Source organism: Urocitellus parryii, chromosome 3, assembly GCF_045843805.1.
Source record: "Urocitellus parryii isolate mUroPar1 chromosome 3, mUroPar1.hap1, whole genome shotgun sequence".
In the NCBI taxonomy this organism is placed as follows: domain Eukaryota; kingdom Metazoa; phylum Chordata; class Mammalia; order Rodentia; family Sciuridae; genus Urocitellus; species Urocitellus parryii.
Genome location: NC_135533.1, coordinates 20,183,777 through 20,202,701, shown reverse-complemented (window position 1 = coordinate 20,202,701; position 18,925 = coordinate 20,183,777). Strand labels below are relative to the sequence as shown.

General features: G+C 34.9%; 1 protein-coding gene across 1 annotated transcript in view; it reads left to right on the top strand.

Annotated features, from left to right (window-relative positions):
* The window catches only part of Exoc4 (exocyst complex component 4), a 783,024-nt gene that overhangs the window by 65,071 nt on the left and 699,028 nt on the right, over positions 1–18,925 (top strand). Inside the window, exons 4-5 of the mRNA XM_026392784.2 lie at positions 1,337–1,521; positions 12,121–12,230. Coding sequence (XP_026248569.1) covers positions 1,337–1,521; positions 12,121–12,230 — 295 coding nt within the window. The remainder of the gene's footprint in view (positions 1–1,336; positions 1,522–12,120; positions 12,231–18,925) is intronic.

Here is an 18,925-nt window from a genome sequence, read left to right as displayed (position 1 = left end):
TTTTCTGTATTCACTGTCTGCAAACTCTAAGATGACTCCTTAAACTGCTGTACATCTGTGATCAACCTCTTTGATCATCAGTATGTTTTGGGGCTTTCATTGTTTATTGCTTTTGTCTGAGTGTTTGATTTGGGAGGCATATTTGTATTTATAATTATGTTGAGTGGTTCCCCGTGAAGTGGGTAATGGGTAGTTGGTCCTTATTTCCTCTACCTATTAGAGTACGAAGAAGTAGAACCTAAGCAGGGAATAGTCACAGATCTTAGTCCTTCAGGGCGCTGGTGTGCTCTTCCCGCTCCAAGCCCAGCTTGTCGTCATGTCATTTCTTTTAGAGTCTTCTTTTTAACATTCTTTATGTCTCCCTCATCATCCTTTTTTTTTTTTTTCCCTCTTGAGGAATAGTACCGAAAGTATATTTTTCACTTTATTTTTTCTTCTTTTAAAATATAAAAATATTTATATATGCATGGACACATATTATTTATATACATGAATAAATGGGATCATATCATATGTGCTTTTTTCCCTTTGTAGTCATTGTTTTGAGTTTCAGAGTCAGTTGCTTTTTGTTCTCGGAATCCTTCACTGTTTCCATTTATTTAGGCATTTCTACACCAGTTTGATTAACCCCATCATTTTTATCTTTAAAATCTCCCAAACCACTTTACACCAGGAATTTCGTCCTCTGTATACTTTATCTTCTATTACCATCTAAATTACATTTATTCTCTCAAACTGGATCAGGATAAGGAGAGTTAATGATTTGCTATTTCCCACTTGTAGCATTTGTGTAAAAAAAAAAAAAAAGTGCTTCCCTCTGTGTGTGTATGTGGGGTGTGAGACTGATCTGTGTAGATATACATGTAACTTAGTTAGCCAAGCTCTGACTCCATGAGAATAAGCTATTAAAACTTCATATAGTATGCTTTTATTTGGTCTTAATCTTCAAAGGCTAAATTTGATTAAAAGCTGATTTAAATAGTTAGCATTTGGGATTCTTGTGAGAATATGAATGATATAATCATTTAATTGGGGAGGTCACTTCTGTGTGTCTTTCAGTAAGTGATATGTGTGGAATTAAATAGTACATACAGCATAGAGCTTTACATGCCTTCATGTTTATCTTGGTCAAGAATTTTCTTTATTTACCTTAGATGATCAGTCCTTTAAGAGCAGGACTAGACATCTACCTGATGCTCAGCCGTGTTTGATGTATGCTCACAAGGCTTTCATGAACTGCCTTTTCATAGTATCTTAAAAACAGTCTTTCTTACTTATTGTATTGCTGATTATTATTTAATTGTCCATTATTGGCTCTCCTTTTGTGTCTTTTCAGGTATCAGCAGTAGAGTCTTTGGAGGGTCCCCTGCTTCAGGTAGAAGGACTGAGTGACCTCAGGCTGGAGCTTCACAGCAAGAAGATGAACCTCCATTTGGTTCTCATAGACGAACTGCACAGGCACCTGTACATCAAGTCCACCAGCCGAGTTGTGCAGCGAAACAAGGAAAAAGGGAAAATGAGGTGGGTTAAAGTGCCTCTTTGTCATAGTGTCTTGTGGCAGTTATCAGAAGAAATATTCTTTGTTTGCAGAATATTCTAGTTTGTTTTATTTTTCCTTTAATGTACTGTCTCTGAGACTTGAAGATGGTTTTGTAATAGCTATTCCTTGTTCTGAGAGGTAGGCATCATAGTTTGTTAATTCATTCATTGTACACTTATTGTGGATCTCTTTCATAAGAATACCTAAGAAACATTTCCTGTGGGCCTCTTGTATACTGGATGAGAGACACTCTTTTATATCTCAAAAGGGAATGAAAAACTTTTTTTTTTTTAAAATTTGACATTAAAGTCAGCCAAGTTAAGAAATATAGATATATGCACTAAAGTTATAAGATTTATTGTTACTTAGGGTTATGTTTAGCTTTAGGCATTCTTCCTTGTGGAATTGTTCAGAAGAGGTTCAGAAAGAACACTTTCCTTTTACTCCTTGGCTGGTTGTAGTGTAGCTCTGTGTTTAAGGGTATGGGTGAGCTTAAGAAATCCGTTGCTTTAGTATAGACCAGATAAGGAGTAAGCCTAGATCTTAAGATGGTAAAACGTTTGGATTCTTAACATATGACAGCTATGTAAGTGCATGTCCTTTCAAAATTCTTTTAAATAGCCATAAAATCTTTTCAGAGGGGATTTTAGTACCCTATGCTTTTGCTTTTTCATCCATGTATACCAGAAGAACACTGCATGCTGGCACTGAAGTCTTTCAAGTCCTATCCTTTTTGAACAAAAGGTGCTAACTTTGTGTGTTAAGCTTTAGTTTAGCCAGAGATCCAGAAGAGAAAGAGAAATTTGTACCTTTTCAGCAGATAGACATAATATAAACTTTTGCCAGGCACATTCCATTCCAGGTAGGAATGTGTACCCGAGACAAAACTTCAAGACAAGATCTGAATAGGGTTAACTCTGAGTTACCCATTCTGCAGAGAGGGAGTGGGAGTGCTAAGGAGATTGTCTCCAGTGACTGGTGGTAAATAGTAGGTTTGAATGGATTTCTTCCCATTCCAGGAAAAATAACAAAACAAAATCACCATGAGTCTTGTCAGTTTCTATGCTATATAGGAAAATAAGTATTATGTTGAGGTATCAGAGGAAGAACATTTATTTTAAAAAAGAATTTATAAAGCAAACAAGAAAAAATTTGGGAAACAGAAGTTTAAGTTTTCTCAAAAGAAATTTGATGTAGTAGATTAGATGATTGTTTGAAATAACCTCTTTTCCTCTTCCACTTCAGTGGGAGAAGTACATTTGTTCCCCTCTAGTTTTGGGCTTTTACTTTTGTGAGTCATTAGGACGTGTAACACAGACAGAGGCTGCAAATACTCTTGTGCTGGTAAATGGGGAGTATGCCCTCTCGTGCCTCTTCCATTCCCTGCTCGCTTTTTTCCCCCAGAGGAGGAAGAGAGACATGTAGAACCAACTCAAGACCAGCAGACCTGCCCAACGTGGATCAGCTAGACCAGAATATATGCTTATTGTTGACATCATGGAGCATTTGTGGTTGTAGGCAGCAAGTGTATCGCTTCTATGAAACAATAACAGGGAACAGCGAGAGTGGAACAGGGAGAGATGCTAAGAGAACTACAGTGTGAGTTAAATGTGAGAGAAACAAAAGCGAAGAAATTTAAGTCTTAAAATGTTAGACGAATCAGCGATGTGGAGGAAAAACTTTCCTCCTCATGAAGAAGAAAAAGACAAGGTGATAAAAGAAAGATGATGGAATAAAAGATTAAAAACAGTGATCAATCCAGTGATTTTAGGTGAGGATTACACTAAAATGATAGTGCTGTGGACTGTGTTATGAACCACACCCCCTAAAATTCACATATTGAAATCCAAATCCCTGGAACCTTAGACTATATTTGGAGATAAAGTTTTTTAAGAGGTGACTAAGTTAAAAACAGGTTATTATAGTAGCTGCTAACTCAATAGATTGTTGTGCTTGTAAAAAGAAGGAATTTGGACAAGGAGAGGTACAGTGAGAAGACAGTAGAGGAGAAGACACACATTTACATGCAAAAGAGTAAGAGGAAATCAACTCTGCCCACATCTCGACTTCAGATTTCTGGCCTTCAGAACCACAAAAAATATATTCCTATTGTTGACACTCAGTCTGTGGTACTTTGTTATGACAACCTGAGCAAATCAGTGCAGAGATACTCAGAAGCAATAATTGGAATGTAAATTAAAAAGCCTGCTTTAGCAGGAAGAAAAAGAGAGACCTTGCTCTGCAAATCAAAAGGATTCAAGGTAAAATTAAAACAAAATAAAAAGAATCCTTAAATGTGACTTGGAAATTTTTTTCGTTACAAACAAATTCTATAAGCACTAGGAAGAATAATTCTGTTTACTGCTCTGATAGAGACGGTTATCTACCTAACCAGTATCCATTCTCCCCTTTGCTTTTGATGGCAATCCTGTTTGTTCCTGGTGGCTGGAGACCCAGCTTAAAGGCTTTATTTTCTATTTTTCTATATAGCTAGAGCTGATTAGTGGGTCTTCTGCTTGCAAACTGTTGAATGAGAACTCATGGGAAAAATTTGCAAAGGTGCCAACTAAATTGGCATGCTTATTGTTTTAAACCTTCATGTGCCTTTATCTCCTTCCTATCTGTGACATGCGTCGGTGCCATGAAGTTATTTTAGACATGAGATGTCCTCAAGAATAGAAGGCCACATCCTAAACTCTGATGATGTCCAACCTCTTTTAGAGCCTTGGATGGACTGCCTCTTTTGTATGAGAGGAAAGAATCCTTTGGTTACTCAGATCACTATTATTTGGGTAATTATTATGTTTTGCCCGCCCTCCCTCCCTAGCTCCCTTCCTCCTCCCTAGCTCCCTTCCTCCTCCCTAGATCCCTTCCTCCTCCCTTTCTTCTTTCCTTCCTTCCCTCACTCATTCGTCTTTCTGTACTAGGGAAGGATTGAGTTCAGGGGTACTCTACCACTGAGCTACATTCCCAGCCCTTTTTATTTTTTGAGACAGATTCTTGCCAAGTAGTCTTAGTTGGCTTTGAACTTGTGATCTTCCTGCCTCAGTCTCCTGGAAGCTGGGATTACCTGCATGTACTACTGTGCCCAGCTATGTCTTCCATTTTATATTGCAAACTCTAGTTTTGATACACAAAAAGAGTAAAAGTCAGGCTCACCAGAATTTGCTGACCAGTGGATGTGAAACAACAGTGGAGTCAAGTCTATAGTATAATGTGCACCGATGACCAAAGATTTCTAGGCCCAGCCAACTGGCAATGGGTATGCATAAGCAGCCAAGAGTTCTCATATATGAATTTGTATACAAGAAATAAATTACTAGTGTTTTTTTCCCCTTAGGAAACTACTCACAGATAAACTCTGGCATAACTCAAAAATCACAGCTTGAGAACAATACAGTTATAGATAGCTTAAAACAACTTTTGAAGAACATACACCATTTAATATGTAAATTTGTATATGAGTAACTAATAAATAATTGTGTGTTTACAAGCAGAGAACTACTGTTGAAAAAGAAGGTCTGTGTAGTCAAGGAATACTTCCCTAATAATAAGCAGGATTTATATCCCCACACTGAGTTAGTAGAGAGTGGGAAATTTGAAGAGGCAGAAAATAAAAAGGAAAATCGAATTTTTGCTAAAGATGAGCCAGAGTTGGTTTGTTTTAGACTTTAACTATTAGAGAAAATACATTTAATTTTGTTTTTATGACTCTTGATAGCTATTTTTATAGATTTCTGTATTGTTTAAGAATTATTAGGGAAGACAGAATCAAATAAAACATACTTGGTATTTCAGAGGATGATGTGTTAGCTAAGATTCTTGATTGTAAACAGTAGAAATCTATCCTGAGAACTAAAACAGCTATGGAGTTAACTGGAAAGTTATCAGATATTTCACAGAATTTGTGAGCATTCTATACAATCATGTTCTCAAACCTACCCGGAAGGAACTAAGGCAAATAAAACAGTTGAGCACACAGTCTTAGACCACATGAAGGGCCCATGAGGTTTGCTACCACTGCTGGTACTGTGCTTACCCAGGCTGGATTTTAAACACTTCTGTCAATGATCTTTAAATGTCTTGTTTCTCTCCTTCATCTCCTCCAACGTCCGAGTCTTGGGTAGAAACGTCCAGTTTGCTGAGCATCCTGGGCCCTATCTTGCCTCGTTTAGTTTCCATAGTAGGAAGTAGGTCCATCTCTTTGCTTTGACTCCATGGGGATTGTGTCCAAATAAAAAGATTGTTTACATGCTTAGTTTCCTAAAACAAATAAAATCCAATAACAAATTTCTACAGCAGGAGAAAACAAAGGAAAGCATATGAAGGCATCTACATATAAAGAACAGAGATTTTTGAGTAGGAAATAGATAAGTAGACACAAAAGAAGACTCATGACTACATTAAAAAATAATAAACATCATATCTGGAGGAAATAAAACAAATGGCGAGACTGTCCTTGTTCTTACCTCATAAAGGTGTCAGTTGCATTTAAATCCCAGTTGAGGTTTTTGAAACTGTCACATGAAACCTGAAGTTCACATGGAAGAAGAAATATATAAGATTTGCTTTAAAAAAGTTGAGAAGGGAAGTTGTGATGGAGGCTTTTCTTATGTGATATCAAAATATATTGTAAAGCTATTTTAGTCAAAATAATACAGGCATGCAGATAGAAAATCAGATTGCTGGGATAAATAGAATTCAGAAACCAATCCCAGGATTCATGACACTTTAGTATTGTACTGTGTGTGGGTGAGTCTAGTGATGACGGGTGTTTAGTAAAGAGTTGAGCCAACTGGCCAATGATTTGAAGAAAATAAATTTAGATCCTATGTTTTTTACATACAAAAGTTCTAGTTAGATTTAATAATCACATGATAAAACTTCATTAACATTAAAATACAAGAACTAAGTGTAGAGGATGCTTTCCTAAGAATGTCAGAAAATGTGAAGAACAACATGAAATAATATAAATATTGAAAATTTGAAAAGGTGTCTATAGCAAGATGGAGCCAAAAGATAAATCGCTGACTCTGAGAAAAATATTTATATTATATAAAGCTTTAGTAACTAAAATACTAAAATAGTTTTCAGAATAATAGTAAAAAGGGCAAAAGGTAATTCATAGATTTAAATGCAAATAGGTAATAAACATGGGAAGATTGTTCAATATCATGAGAAATACAGATTGAAGAAATCAAATACAGTTTTTTAATCAACAGATAATCAAAGTTAAAGACACCCACAACATAACTTTGTTGGCAGGATAGGAAGAAATAGTTTTTTCTTGGCCAAGATACCTTTTTAAGAATAAAAATTTGCATATTCTTTGAGCATGGGAGTCCATTTCTAGGAATGGAAATACAAAAGTACTACTAGTTCATAAAAATGTCTATAATAGGATGTTTAGTGCAACATTATAGGTAAGAACAACAACAACAAATCCCCACATGACTGTAATGTTCATGAAGTGGAATATGGTTCAATGCATTATACATCCATTCCATGTAATGCTGGACCTTCAAATGGGAAAGATCTCTATGTGCTGATTTGGTAAGATTTCTGAAATATGTTGCCCCCCCCCCCCCAACAAGTTGAAAGCAATATATATTATATGAACTTATTGTGTAAGAATTGAGTAGATATTTAAATATGTATCACTTATATTTATATAGACGTAAATACTTGTATGTGTATAGAAAATGCCTTGAAGGATAATACCAAAGCTCTCATCAGAGTTACCTATGGGAAATAGAATTGGGAGGCGAGGAATAGGAAAGGACTTCCCTGTGTGTACTATGAGCATGTATTACTTGTAAGATACTGCATTTATCAATGATTTTAGAGATTTTTTTTTTAATGAAATGGAAAAATGTTTAGATTGTACTGTTGAAGGGAAAAACTAGAATTCGGAACTGTATGCAAGATGATAAAAAAATGCTGAAAACATCAAATGTGCCTTTTCTGGAGTATGTATGTGTGTATGAAGAGACTTCTCTTTTTTTGGTACCAGGGATTGAACTCAGGCACACTTAACCACTGAGCCACATCCCCAGCCCCCCCCCCCCTTTTTTGTATTTTATTTAGACACAAGGTTTCACTGAGTTGCTTAGTGCATCGCTGTTTGCTTAGCGCATCGCTGTTGCTGAGGTTGGCTTTGAACTTGAGGCCCTTCTGCCTCAGCTTCCTGGGCTGCTGGGATTACAGGCATGAACCACTGTGCCTGTGTCTTTCTTAAACTTTTTAAAGTTTTTTAAAAAAATTTATTCCTTTTAGATACATGTGACATTAGAGTATATTTGGACATATTTTTACAAACATGGAGTATATCTTATTCTATTTGAAATTCCAGTTTTGTGGTGGATAGACTTTTTTTTTTTTTTTTTGGTAAAACATTTTGAAAGGTATTACATAAAAATGAAGTTAATGGCTTATTTTTATGTTTTCATATTTTCACAAAAAACCTTTATAACCACATAAAATAATTAAAAAGTCAATTCTTTCATTTATTGCATGCCTCCTGGGTTCGAACTTGGCTTGCTCTTGCTTCTTTGGACATCTTCAGACATCTCCTAGCTTATGGAGTAGAACGTTTCAAACTCATGGGTTTGGTGTCTGTATTTGTCTCTGAAATGTGTTGAGATTGTTGTGGATCCCATCATGTTATTTGATCCCTGTGTCATCTTTTATTTTTTTCTGTTTACATGTCATTTTCTTTTCGTTTTTTTTCCCCCTCTTTGCTGGCTTGCTTGCTTTATTTATTTAATTATTTATTTGATCTTGGGGGCTTAACCCAAGGTTGTTGACCATTGACCTATATTCCCAGCCCTGTTTTTCACTTTTTATTTAAATGACACAGGGTTTCATTAAGTTGCAGAGGCTGGCCTGGAAGTTGAGATTCTCCTGCCTCAGACTTCCAAGGTACTGGGATTACAGGTGTGCACTGTAATGCTTTGATTTTTAATGTTTTCATTTCACTTTATTTTCTATTACCACATCTTTGTCCTTGGTCTGTCATTTGAAACTATGACTCTTTTTTACTTTTATGTCTTCTAAATCACTCATTGTTCTTTCTGTATGTTCAGCCAGTTCATAGAACTATCTAGACATACTATGCCAGTCATTCCTGTTTCATGGTTCACTTAAACATTTACTAAACGCATAGTATCAAATGACAGATATTTCTCATCTCACTGTGACTTAACAAACTTTCATGTGCACTTGCTCTTTGACAGGTATTGTGCCAACTGTCTGGTTGTAGAGGTTATAACTAGAGTTATAGCTTACAGTTCAGCTCACCTGTGTCAGTCTTTGGTTTGATATTAAGATCAGCCAGATGAGTTGCAACTATAAATTTTGGACATAGTTGGACCATTGATTTCTAAGCAAAGGAATAGAAATATGTTCTAATTAAAAAGAAAATATTCAGTAAGCCTAGTACTTCTCCCCCTTCTTTAAAAACAAACAAACAAACAAGAATAGTTTTCATGGATTTAATTCTGAGATCAAACACATTTAGAAGCAGATCCTAATTAGCTGGGATGGTTGATTAATGACCAGAAATTTCTTGGGGTTATGGGGGCAGTAGTTGTTGTTTATTTTTGGTTTGGCTTCATTTGTTTTATAGTTTTCCTGTCCTCCACCATGTTGTTATCGAATTGCAAAACACATGCAATCCCAGTATACAATTGGTGATTTTGTAAGACTCTCTTATGCTAGGAGGGATTTAGTGTATATCAGCTATTGTTTTCAATTCAGTCATGAATGATTCTGAATGGATTTAAAATAAAAAAGTTGTTATATGTGTTTAAAAAGAAAAATATCAATATCTCTCTCAGAATAAAGTGGTTCATATTAATTACAAACTTCAAAAAAATTATTTTTTATCTCAGTTTTTATTTTCTAAAATACATTGAGGTATTCAAAACCCTTTGAAGTAATTAACAATTTTTCACCTTTATCTCTGATATGGTGAGAAGAGGTCTTCTTTTCTCTTCTTAAACGAAAACTAAGGTCCATACACATTAAATGTGATATTCCATAATAACACCTACCTGTCTGCCAAACTTCATGTCTGTAGTTACTAAATGAGTGGGTGTATCCTTTTTTTTCTCTGGAACTTTTGAAAGCAAGTCCTTCTATAAAAGAACAAGAAAAAAACCAAAAATCATTTCCAGAGTTACTTGCCTTTGGGTTAGTGTTCACAAAGGAGAAAATTGAGGCCTAAGGGAAATTTTTAGAGAGAGAAAGAGATGAGTCTATGAAAATAGTTCTGCGGTAAATTGACTTTCTACAAGTTTATTGATGGAGTTTGAGAGCCCTCTGGCTCTGATTATAAAGTTGGGAGGTTATGTTTTTCAGAGTTGAAATGCAAGCCATTTATCACCCTATATTTAACTGAAATATATTTTTAGCTTAAAACTGAGAAAATAATGTAGGTTTTAATTTAAGATGAATCGTGTGCTCTGTGTTCTTAGAAGTATGTACTGTTACAGATTCTCATGTGTATATACATGTCAGTATGCACATACGTATGTACTAACTATACTTATTTATTATTAGATTTGGCAGGTAGTATTATAGCTATACATCTACCTGGATTTTCCAGCTAATTGATATCTTTATCCTCCTTTAAAAATCACTTGGTTATTTAAATATTTATGAAATACATAATTTTCCTGTCATTGTAAATTTGAAATTGACTTTTTATTAATCACTCAGTAGCATTATTATAAACCTCAGTAGACTCTTGAGTCCATGGGCTAGGGTGCTAGGAAAATATGGACAGCTAGTTTTCTAATTATGAGAAAAAGACAGATAAAAAGTGATAAGGTAGATAAAAATAAAACAATGAGAATGCAAAAGTAATCATAAAAGATGGAAGAAGGATAAACCTCTGATCTGATTTTATAAATACATAAACTTTTATTACAAAATATTGTGTTTTTTGAAGACTTTGAGTTTTTAAAGATCGTTGAGGCAGTTAGGAGCTTATGGTTTTGTGTTGGTGGAAAAGTCATCGGAACTATCCTGGTTCAATTCCTCCTAATATAGCTTTTATATCTTATACTTTCAACTTCACATTAGCCTGTGAGTGAACTATTAGAATTTTGCAGTTTGGTGTAGCTCATATCCTAGTCACACTTGCATCTTCATCACAGAGCACAGTGGTGAACACTATCAGATGCTCAGTAATTGTTTGGGTAATGATTTCCCTTCTTTTCTGGGTAAGTGAAAAGGGAAAAGTTAATGACTGTCATAGTCATCCTCAAGGCTTAGAACAATGGTTCATACATTATGAAGACTCAATGAAAACAGTGATACCTTAACTGATAATTTTACTCTTTAACAAAGCTTATTTTTCAAATTTTTCTGAAGGAATCGTTTTTTTAAAGTAAGCTCAAAATGCACACATGCCTGGGTATAGCGTGTAGCACAATAGTAAAGTGCTTGCCTAGCGTGGGTTCCATCCCCAGAACCACTAAATGAATGAATGAATGAATGAATAACCAAAATACTCACACAACTAGCACCTTGGTTCCAAAAGAGTGTGGAAGGAGATGGGGACACATGACCATGGGGTGGTTGCAGGTGTCATTCACAATTGCTCACATCTCTCAATCCATCCTTCTTGGAGATACCCTTCTGATGGAGATGGTCTTTTCCTTTCTCCCCCTGTGCCTATTGTCCTTTTATGACCTACTTTGACAATCCAAGGGTAGCCATTACTACTGATGGTGTGTTTTTGGAATGGGAAAGAAGTGAGAACTATGACTTTGACTCTATACCCTTGGAACTGATGTTAGAGCAGCTCTTCTGTGGTACTGTTGTGTGGCTAGATCATTTAGTTTCTTGAGGGCAGGGCCCAGGTTTCATTTGCATTAGCATTGCCTACTTTCTTATAGGTAACAGGTGCTCATAAATTTAACAACATAGCTTGAAAATTGAAGTGTTCTTTATGATCTTTGTATCATTTAAGATCAGTGTTTTTTTTTTTTTAAGACACTGTAGTTTATTATTAACAGGAGGGACTAGGCTTTAAAAGAAGATTTTTTAAAAAAGCTAATCAAATACTAAATCAGCCTGTTTGAGATTCTTTAAATCAGCTTTATTTTAGTGATTCCCAACTTGTTGAAATTTATGGCCTCTTTTAAAGAAAACTAAGAGTAGTTAACTTCTGAAAAAATATGTAAAAATCTGATTTGAATAATACAAATTTAAATGAAGTTTCTGTGCTAGTAAACCTTCATTTAGATATCATGTCGTGATGTCATTTGAACTTTTCTTTTTAAGGTATTCTTTAATATAAAGGAGAATACTGCAATAGCTTGGCACAATTTCATTATAAGGTGGTCATCCAGATGGTCCAAATATCATTTAAATACTTTGAGTCTTTAGACTACATTTTTATGCTCCTGGCTGTGTCAGTCACCTCTTTATTGGAAATATGCTTGTGAGATGTTTGAAATCACAGTGTGAAGAGGGCTTGTAACAAAAAGGAAAGTGATAAGGGCCAGGCTCCTAGTAGGACTTAAGTTGGTTTTAGCAAAAATGGTAACTACTGTTCATTTTCCCCAAAGCTCCCACGTGAAAGATGCTTCTCCTGGTCCTCTGATCGATGTTACAAACCTCCCTACTCCACGCAAATTCCTTGATGCTACTCAATACTCTACTCCTGGAAGCTCAAGTGGTAAGTTTTCATTCTTCAGCCACAAAATGTTTTAGTATGCCTACTGAGTATCTGTGGGGGTCTGAGGTAAGTGCTTTGGTACCTATAATGAGCCCTTTGTGACCCTCACAGGAAATAAGACAGAAAACCATCATTTATTGATTTCTCTATGTTCATCCTTGGGATGAAGCACACTTGATCATGATGCACTATTTTTTTTTTTTTAAATTGATTTTATTGGTTTTTAAAATACACGATGACAGTGGAATGCATTACAATCCTTATTACACATATAGAGCACAATTTTCGCATCTCTATATATAAAGTATGTTCACGTCAATTTATGCCGTTATAAATGTTCTTTTTTTGCATTGCAATTCTTAATACACATATATACCACAATTTTTCATATCTCTGTTTGTATATAAGATATGTTAACTCCAATTCAAGTCTTCATACATGTACTTTGTATAATGATGACCATCATATTTCCACCATCCTTGCTAATTCCCTTTCCCCTCTGTTTCACCCCTCTTTCCTATTTAGAATTAATCTAATCCTCCCTGCTCTCCCTCCATATCCCACTATGAGTCACCACCCCCTTCATATCAGAGAAAACATTTGGCAGCACTATCTTTTTAATGTGTATTTTTTTAAAAAAAATTTTGTAGTTGTAAATTGATTATTTTTATGTGTTCTGAGGATCGAACCCAATGCCTCACATGTGCTAGACAAGTGCTCTACCACTGAGCCACAGCCCCAGCCCCTTAATGTTTTTTTTTTTTTTTTTTGTATGAGATTTGCCACTATGTTTTTAAGAGTTTTTGTATTCTATGTTTATCAAGGATATTGGTCTGAATTTTTCTTTCCTTGAGGTATCTTTGTCTGGTTTTGGTATCAGGGTGAAACTAGCTTTTTAGAATGAATTTGGAAGTATTTCTTCCTTTTCTATTTCATGGAGTAATTTAAGGAGGAATGGTGTTAGTTCTTCTTTAAAGAACTGGTAGAACTTGGCTAAGAATCCATCCAGCCCTGGGTTTTTCTTTGTTGGTAGGCTTTTGAGGGCATCTTCAGTTCATTACTTGAAATTAATCTGTTTAAATTTTCTATATTCTCCTGGTTCAATTTGGGTAGGTTGTATGTCTCTAGGAATTTGTTGATGTCTTAAAGATTTTCTAGTATATTAGAGTTTAAATTTCCAAATTAGTGTCTTATTATCCTTTGTATTTCTTTGGGGTTGGAGGTCTCTCTTTGGTTCTGGATATAAATATTTAGTTGGATTTTCTGTAGTGGCTCAAACTTGCCCCTTCAGCAAAGGGCTAGGCTAAGCTAGAATCAGAGTTTTTGGGCCTCTACAAAGAGTTTCTCTGCTATTGCAGTTTTGGATTGTGGAAGAGAGATTTGGTGTGTTGTGTGATGCTTTGCATGTGCCTTCGTTTGGCACCTAGAGTCCTCCATGTCTTTTTAAAAATAGTAATGTCTGTTACTGGCTTTTCAGATAAAAATTAGTTGTAATAGTTCTTATTAGATCCATAGTTCTGTAGAGCTTGAAATAATGTAAAACTAGAAAAGAGAAAAAATAATTTGTAATCGACCAATACATTTTGTGTAGCTAATTGAAAGTATTTCTTTTGAGAGCTTAACAATATTTTATTCCTGTGGCATATTTCATTGTCCTTTAAAATACCATTTAATTAAATCATTTTAGGGTTATTTAGGCTTGGAATTTTGAAGTTTATTACTTTTACTGTAGAAAAGTATAGGAATTATTCTATAATAGATTTTTCTTCTGCCAGTTTTCTTACGATTTTTAAAATATCCCAAACACTGATTTTTATTATAATGCTTTAAAAGAGAACACAAATCTTTTCGTTGAGTTAGGAATGTATTATTTATTTTTTTCCTCCTTTTGATGTACTGTTATTTTTTACTGAATTTTTGATTCTCTCCTGAGCTGTTACTGAATGTAGAATTATGAAATAAAGATACATTTATACTTTTGTGTTTCACCTCTACCTTTTGTGGAAATTACCAATTGTTATATCTTGGCATTTTTAAAATGTGAATCTCACTGTCTAGTCTGATTTTGTTACTGTATGCAAATGTTGCCCTGTAAATGGCCAAGTGAAATAAAAAATTTAATTGTTTATGAACAAACGAAAGTGTAGGCTTTGCAAATAAAAGTGCTTTATAAATATCAAATAAGCTGAATAATGACAATTATGGCAAATTCAAGTAGAAACTAATTTTGCCACGTCTGTTATTTTTAATATGACAGCTCTACTCTTTTTTTAAAAATTTATGTATTCCAATTAGTTATATATGACAGCACAACACATTTTGATTCATTGTACACAATTGCAGCACAACTTTTCATTTCTCTGGTTGTATACCATGTAGCATCACACCATATGTGCCATCACACATGGACCTAGAGTAATGATGTCCATTTCGTTCCACCATCTTTCCAATCTTTACTTTTTGATGGGCACGTTTTCTGGAGTAAGCCTTTGTCACTTAGTGGAGTTCATGGTGATACTTGGACTTTGGCATTATTAGGAACAACTCTTGAAGCACTGCATGGTAGTGTATTGAAGCTGGGGCCATTATGGAGACTGCTTTTAGAGATATGTGCAATTTTTCTTTTAGACGGTTTTATTATTTACTTTTGACCCTTTTGGAGACTGTTGACCTCATGATTTTTTGGTGGGTGAATGAATAAGTAGTTAAAATGATGACTAAAATCTAATAGCAGATTAAGATGTCTTTGGTGTCTACTAAAAATGAAATGATATTTTAAGTGCTTTACATTTAGTCCTTCAACAATCTTCTGAAACGGCTATTATTAGGAGCCTCATTTTATAACTGAGAAAACTGAGGCCTAGGGAGGTTTATAATTAGCTTAAACATACATAGCTGACAAGTAGCAGAGCTATGATTTTAACTCAGGAACTAGGTTTCAGAGTAGACTTTTCTAAGTAGTTTGTTCTACTGAAAAGAAACCAGGCTCTGTATAGCAGTTTTCTAGTCACACAGATGTAGTGAGTTAAAACATAAAATTTCTGTTGGTCAGAAATCTAGCATGAGTCTTCTTGTGTTAAAATCAAGTAGTTGGGCAGGGCTGTGTTCCTTTCCGGAGGGTCTAGGGGCAGTTTGTTTCCTTGCTCTTTCCAGCTACTGTAGGCTGCCATTAGCTTGGCTCCTGGCCCCCTTCCTCCAGGTTCAAAATCAGCAGTGGTTGTGGACATCTTTCTCACGCTGCATCTCTCTGACCTACTTTTTTGCTACCTCCTTTCTCTTCTAAGTATTTCTGGGATTAGATTGAGCACATGTGGGTAGTTCAGGTGAATTTCTCCAATTTAAGGTCTTTAACCTGATCACACCTGTGAAGTACCCTTTGCCATGACCTGCTCAAAGGCTCTGGGGTTTAGGACATGGGTCTCCTTGGGGAAACTTGTTATTTGACTTAATCACACCCTATTCTGCTGATTTTCTGACTCAAGTTATTTTTACAAGTGAATGAGGGAAAACTTGACTTTCTTTAAATTATGTAATGAAATCTTTTCATGTAATTGAGGTTCTAGTCTTTGGAACTTTATCAATTAATTTGTATCACATTATTAAAGGGGATTGTATAAATGAGGAAGATGTAAATTTTGTAGATATTGCTTCAAATGTTACTAAGGACATTAAAAATCAGTGGAGTGAAGAAGTTTTCTATAAATAAAGGGAAGAAATTTTGTCTTATTCTTAATCATGAACAATAAGTCCTAAGAGTCTGCTTGTGGAGTGCTCTGCAAGTCAGCCTAGAAAGTAACAGCCATTTTCAGCAGGGAGTTTAACATGGGCTCTTAAAGCTCCCCTCTCATCTTGTGAAACAGTGGGATTGAGCATGTAATCCATTAAAATTGACACTTTGATAGAAGAAGTTGCAATAGGAAATCCCTGGGTAAAACGGATTTCCCATTGGGGTGCCATAAATTAAGGTTGGAGGTGATTCCTGAGAACTTTCAGGTTATTATTAATTGAGAGTTTTGATTGCTTGTGAATGAGTCGTCTTTCAGATGTCTTATTTAAAGGTAGAGTTGTGAGTGACTTTTCTGTGAGATTTTCTGTCATAGTTTAAAAGTGATAGTTTGCAAGATATATTTTATCATCCACACAACAGTTTTGTGAAGTAGCCAGGGCAGGTACTGTTGTCAGTACTATTATTATTTTTATACTTATCTATTAATTTTAAGTATATGATCATATATTCAAGGTATAAAAATGATATAGAATTTTGTATGGGTATGCATCATCTAATTAAAAAATAAAATGAAAAGTCAAGGCATAGATTGGCAGAAGCAAATAACACATTAACAAAAAATGATTAACATCCTTTTTGTTTACCAACTACATGTTAGTGAAGAAAAGAAATGGCATAATAAAGACCTGGGCAGGTAATGGGCAATTAACAGAAAAGTTCATGCTCATGGAAAGATTGGCATTGATTTGATGGAGATTAAATATCCAGAATATATAAAGAACATCTATAAACTAATAAAACAAGCGAAGAGAATAGACAAAATTATGAACGTGCATTTTGTTTTGTATGAAACCCCTACTAACTAAAGTAAGAAAAATTGTGCATACTCTAACTATTCAGACATTATTTTAAAAATCATTTTATAGATATGGAAACTGATTCCCAGGGAGATTTGAGGGACTGGTTTGGGGTCAACTAAGATAGTTGTTGTTTGAGCCTGGCCTCATGCTGTTTCCACTTCAAATATGTAAAGAATGCATTTTGAAAGACTTTCTCTTGTTGTTCTTATCAGTCACAGTATTTTGTAATTACAGGGAAACTATTGTTTAATTTATATGTAGTTATTCAGCCATCAGGTAGAAGGATGGGAAAATGTGGAGAAAAGCCAATAATTGTAGTAAAAATGTTGGTTTAAGCTTTTGGACTCCCAGTATGTCCTTTCATTTGGCAAACTGCCTTTGGAACATTTTGACTGAGCAATTACTCCCAGGGTACACAGGCATTTCATTTGTGGCTTCTTTATTCATTTGATTCATGCTCCTGCTGGGATTGCTGTGATTATGACTGTAATGAAACTGGACTTCTTACTTCTTTTCTTTTTGGTACCAGCATAGGTTAAGAAATAAAACCTAAAGAGAACACAAATTAAATGTTTTTCCTTTTGCTACTGTTTTCTTGATGTGCGTTTTATTTCATAACATCTTGTTTGAGACCTAATATTTAAGATTTTGAGGTCTGTTATTTAAAGAATTCTCTCTACATGCATTGGGAGCTATGTATCCTAATATGAGATGAATTCTCTTAGAACTCATATGTATAAAACAGTGAAAATCTTGATTCTACAAAATAATATGATGTCTTTCGAGTTTCTTCTGTCCTTACTTCAGGCTTCCCTTGGCATTTAAAATCAACTGGTCCTAACGTGTTCTTGCATTTGTTAATTTTAACCACTATGTAATACTTCATTACATAATAGATCACAATCTATTCATTCCCCTATGCGTAGATAAAGTGTAAGTTGTTTCCAGTTTTTGTTCTTATGAACCTTATAGCAATGGTTATTTGTATGCATATTTTATAGGACAGTTTCCCAACCATGAATTTCTTGGAAATGGGTTATATATGTGTCTGAGTCAGAATCCCTATGCACGTGCTCTCTAGCCACATGCAGCCTCTTCCATTCACACACTTATGTAAGTGCTTTTATTTTCCATATGTTCCATGATTCTCAAAAAGTGGAGAAGCTCTACTGTTAGGGTGCACGTGTCTGTATGGACATATAGGAACGTTGTGTATTTTCAGCTCTGCTTGCCAAGTTATTTTTTATTATTATTATTTTATTTTTTAGGTGTAGATGGACACATCACAATGCCTTTATTTTTATGTGGTGCTGAGGATCGAACCCGGGTCCTGCCCGTGCTAGGCGAGCACTCAACTGCTGAGCCACAATCCCAGCCCCTGCCAAGTTGTTTTTGTGAAAACATTATTTTTCAACTCATATATAAGAACAAAATATACAATATTAGTGGAATACCATGTGATGTGAACATATATGCATACATCATGTAATGTTTAATTCAGGCTAAATATATCTATTGCCTCAAGACATTTGTCATTCTTTGTGGTGAAAATCCTTTCTTCTAACCACATTTCTTTTTGAAGTGATCGTACCAATGCAGATGCCTCTGAGCAGTGCATGAGCTTTTATTTCTCCACTTGTCCTTTCTGTTGGTTTTGTTAGACTTTAATTTTTGAAAATCTGACAAGACAAGCTGTGTGTGGCTTTTGAAATTTCAGCTTTGTTTATTTTAGTTTGCATTTCTCTGGTTTCCAGTGGTGTTAATCATCTTTCCATGTATATGGACCGTTTTGGTCTCTTTTCTGAATTGTCTGTTTTTTCCCTGGTTGTTATTGTGCAGTTTTCTCTATAAATAAATAAGAGAGTTAAGTGGATGCTTATCACTTTTCTGTAAATATCTTCCAGTATAGTTTTTTAAAAATATATTTATTTTTCAGTTATAGTTGGATACAATACCTTTATTTTGTTTACTTATTTTTATGTGGTGCTGAGAATTGAACCCAGGGCCTTGCATGTGCTAGGTGAGCGTGCTACGGCTTAGCCACAACTCCAGCCCTGTAGTTGGTCTTCTTAAAAATTTTTTTTGTAGTTATAGATGGACAGGATGCC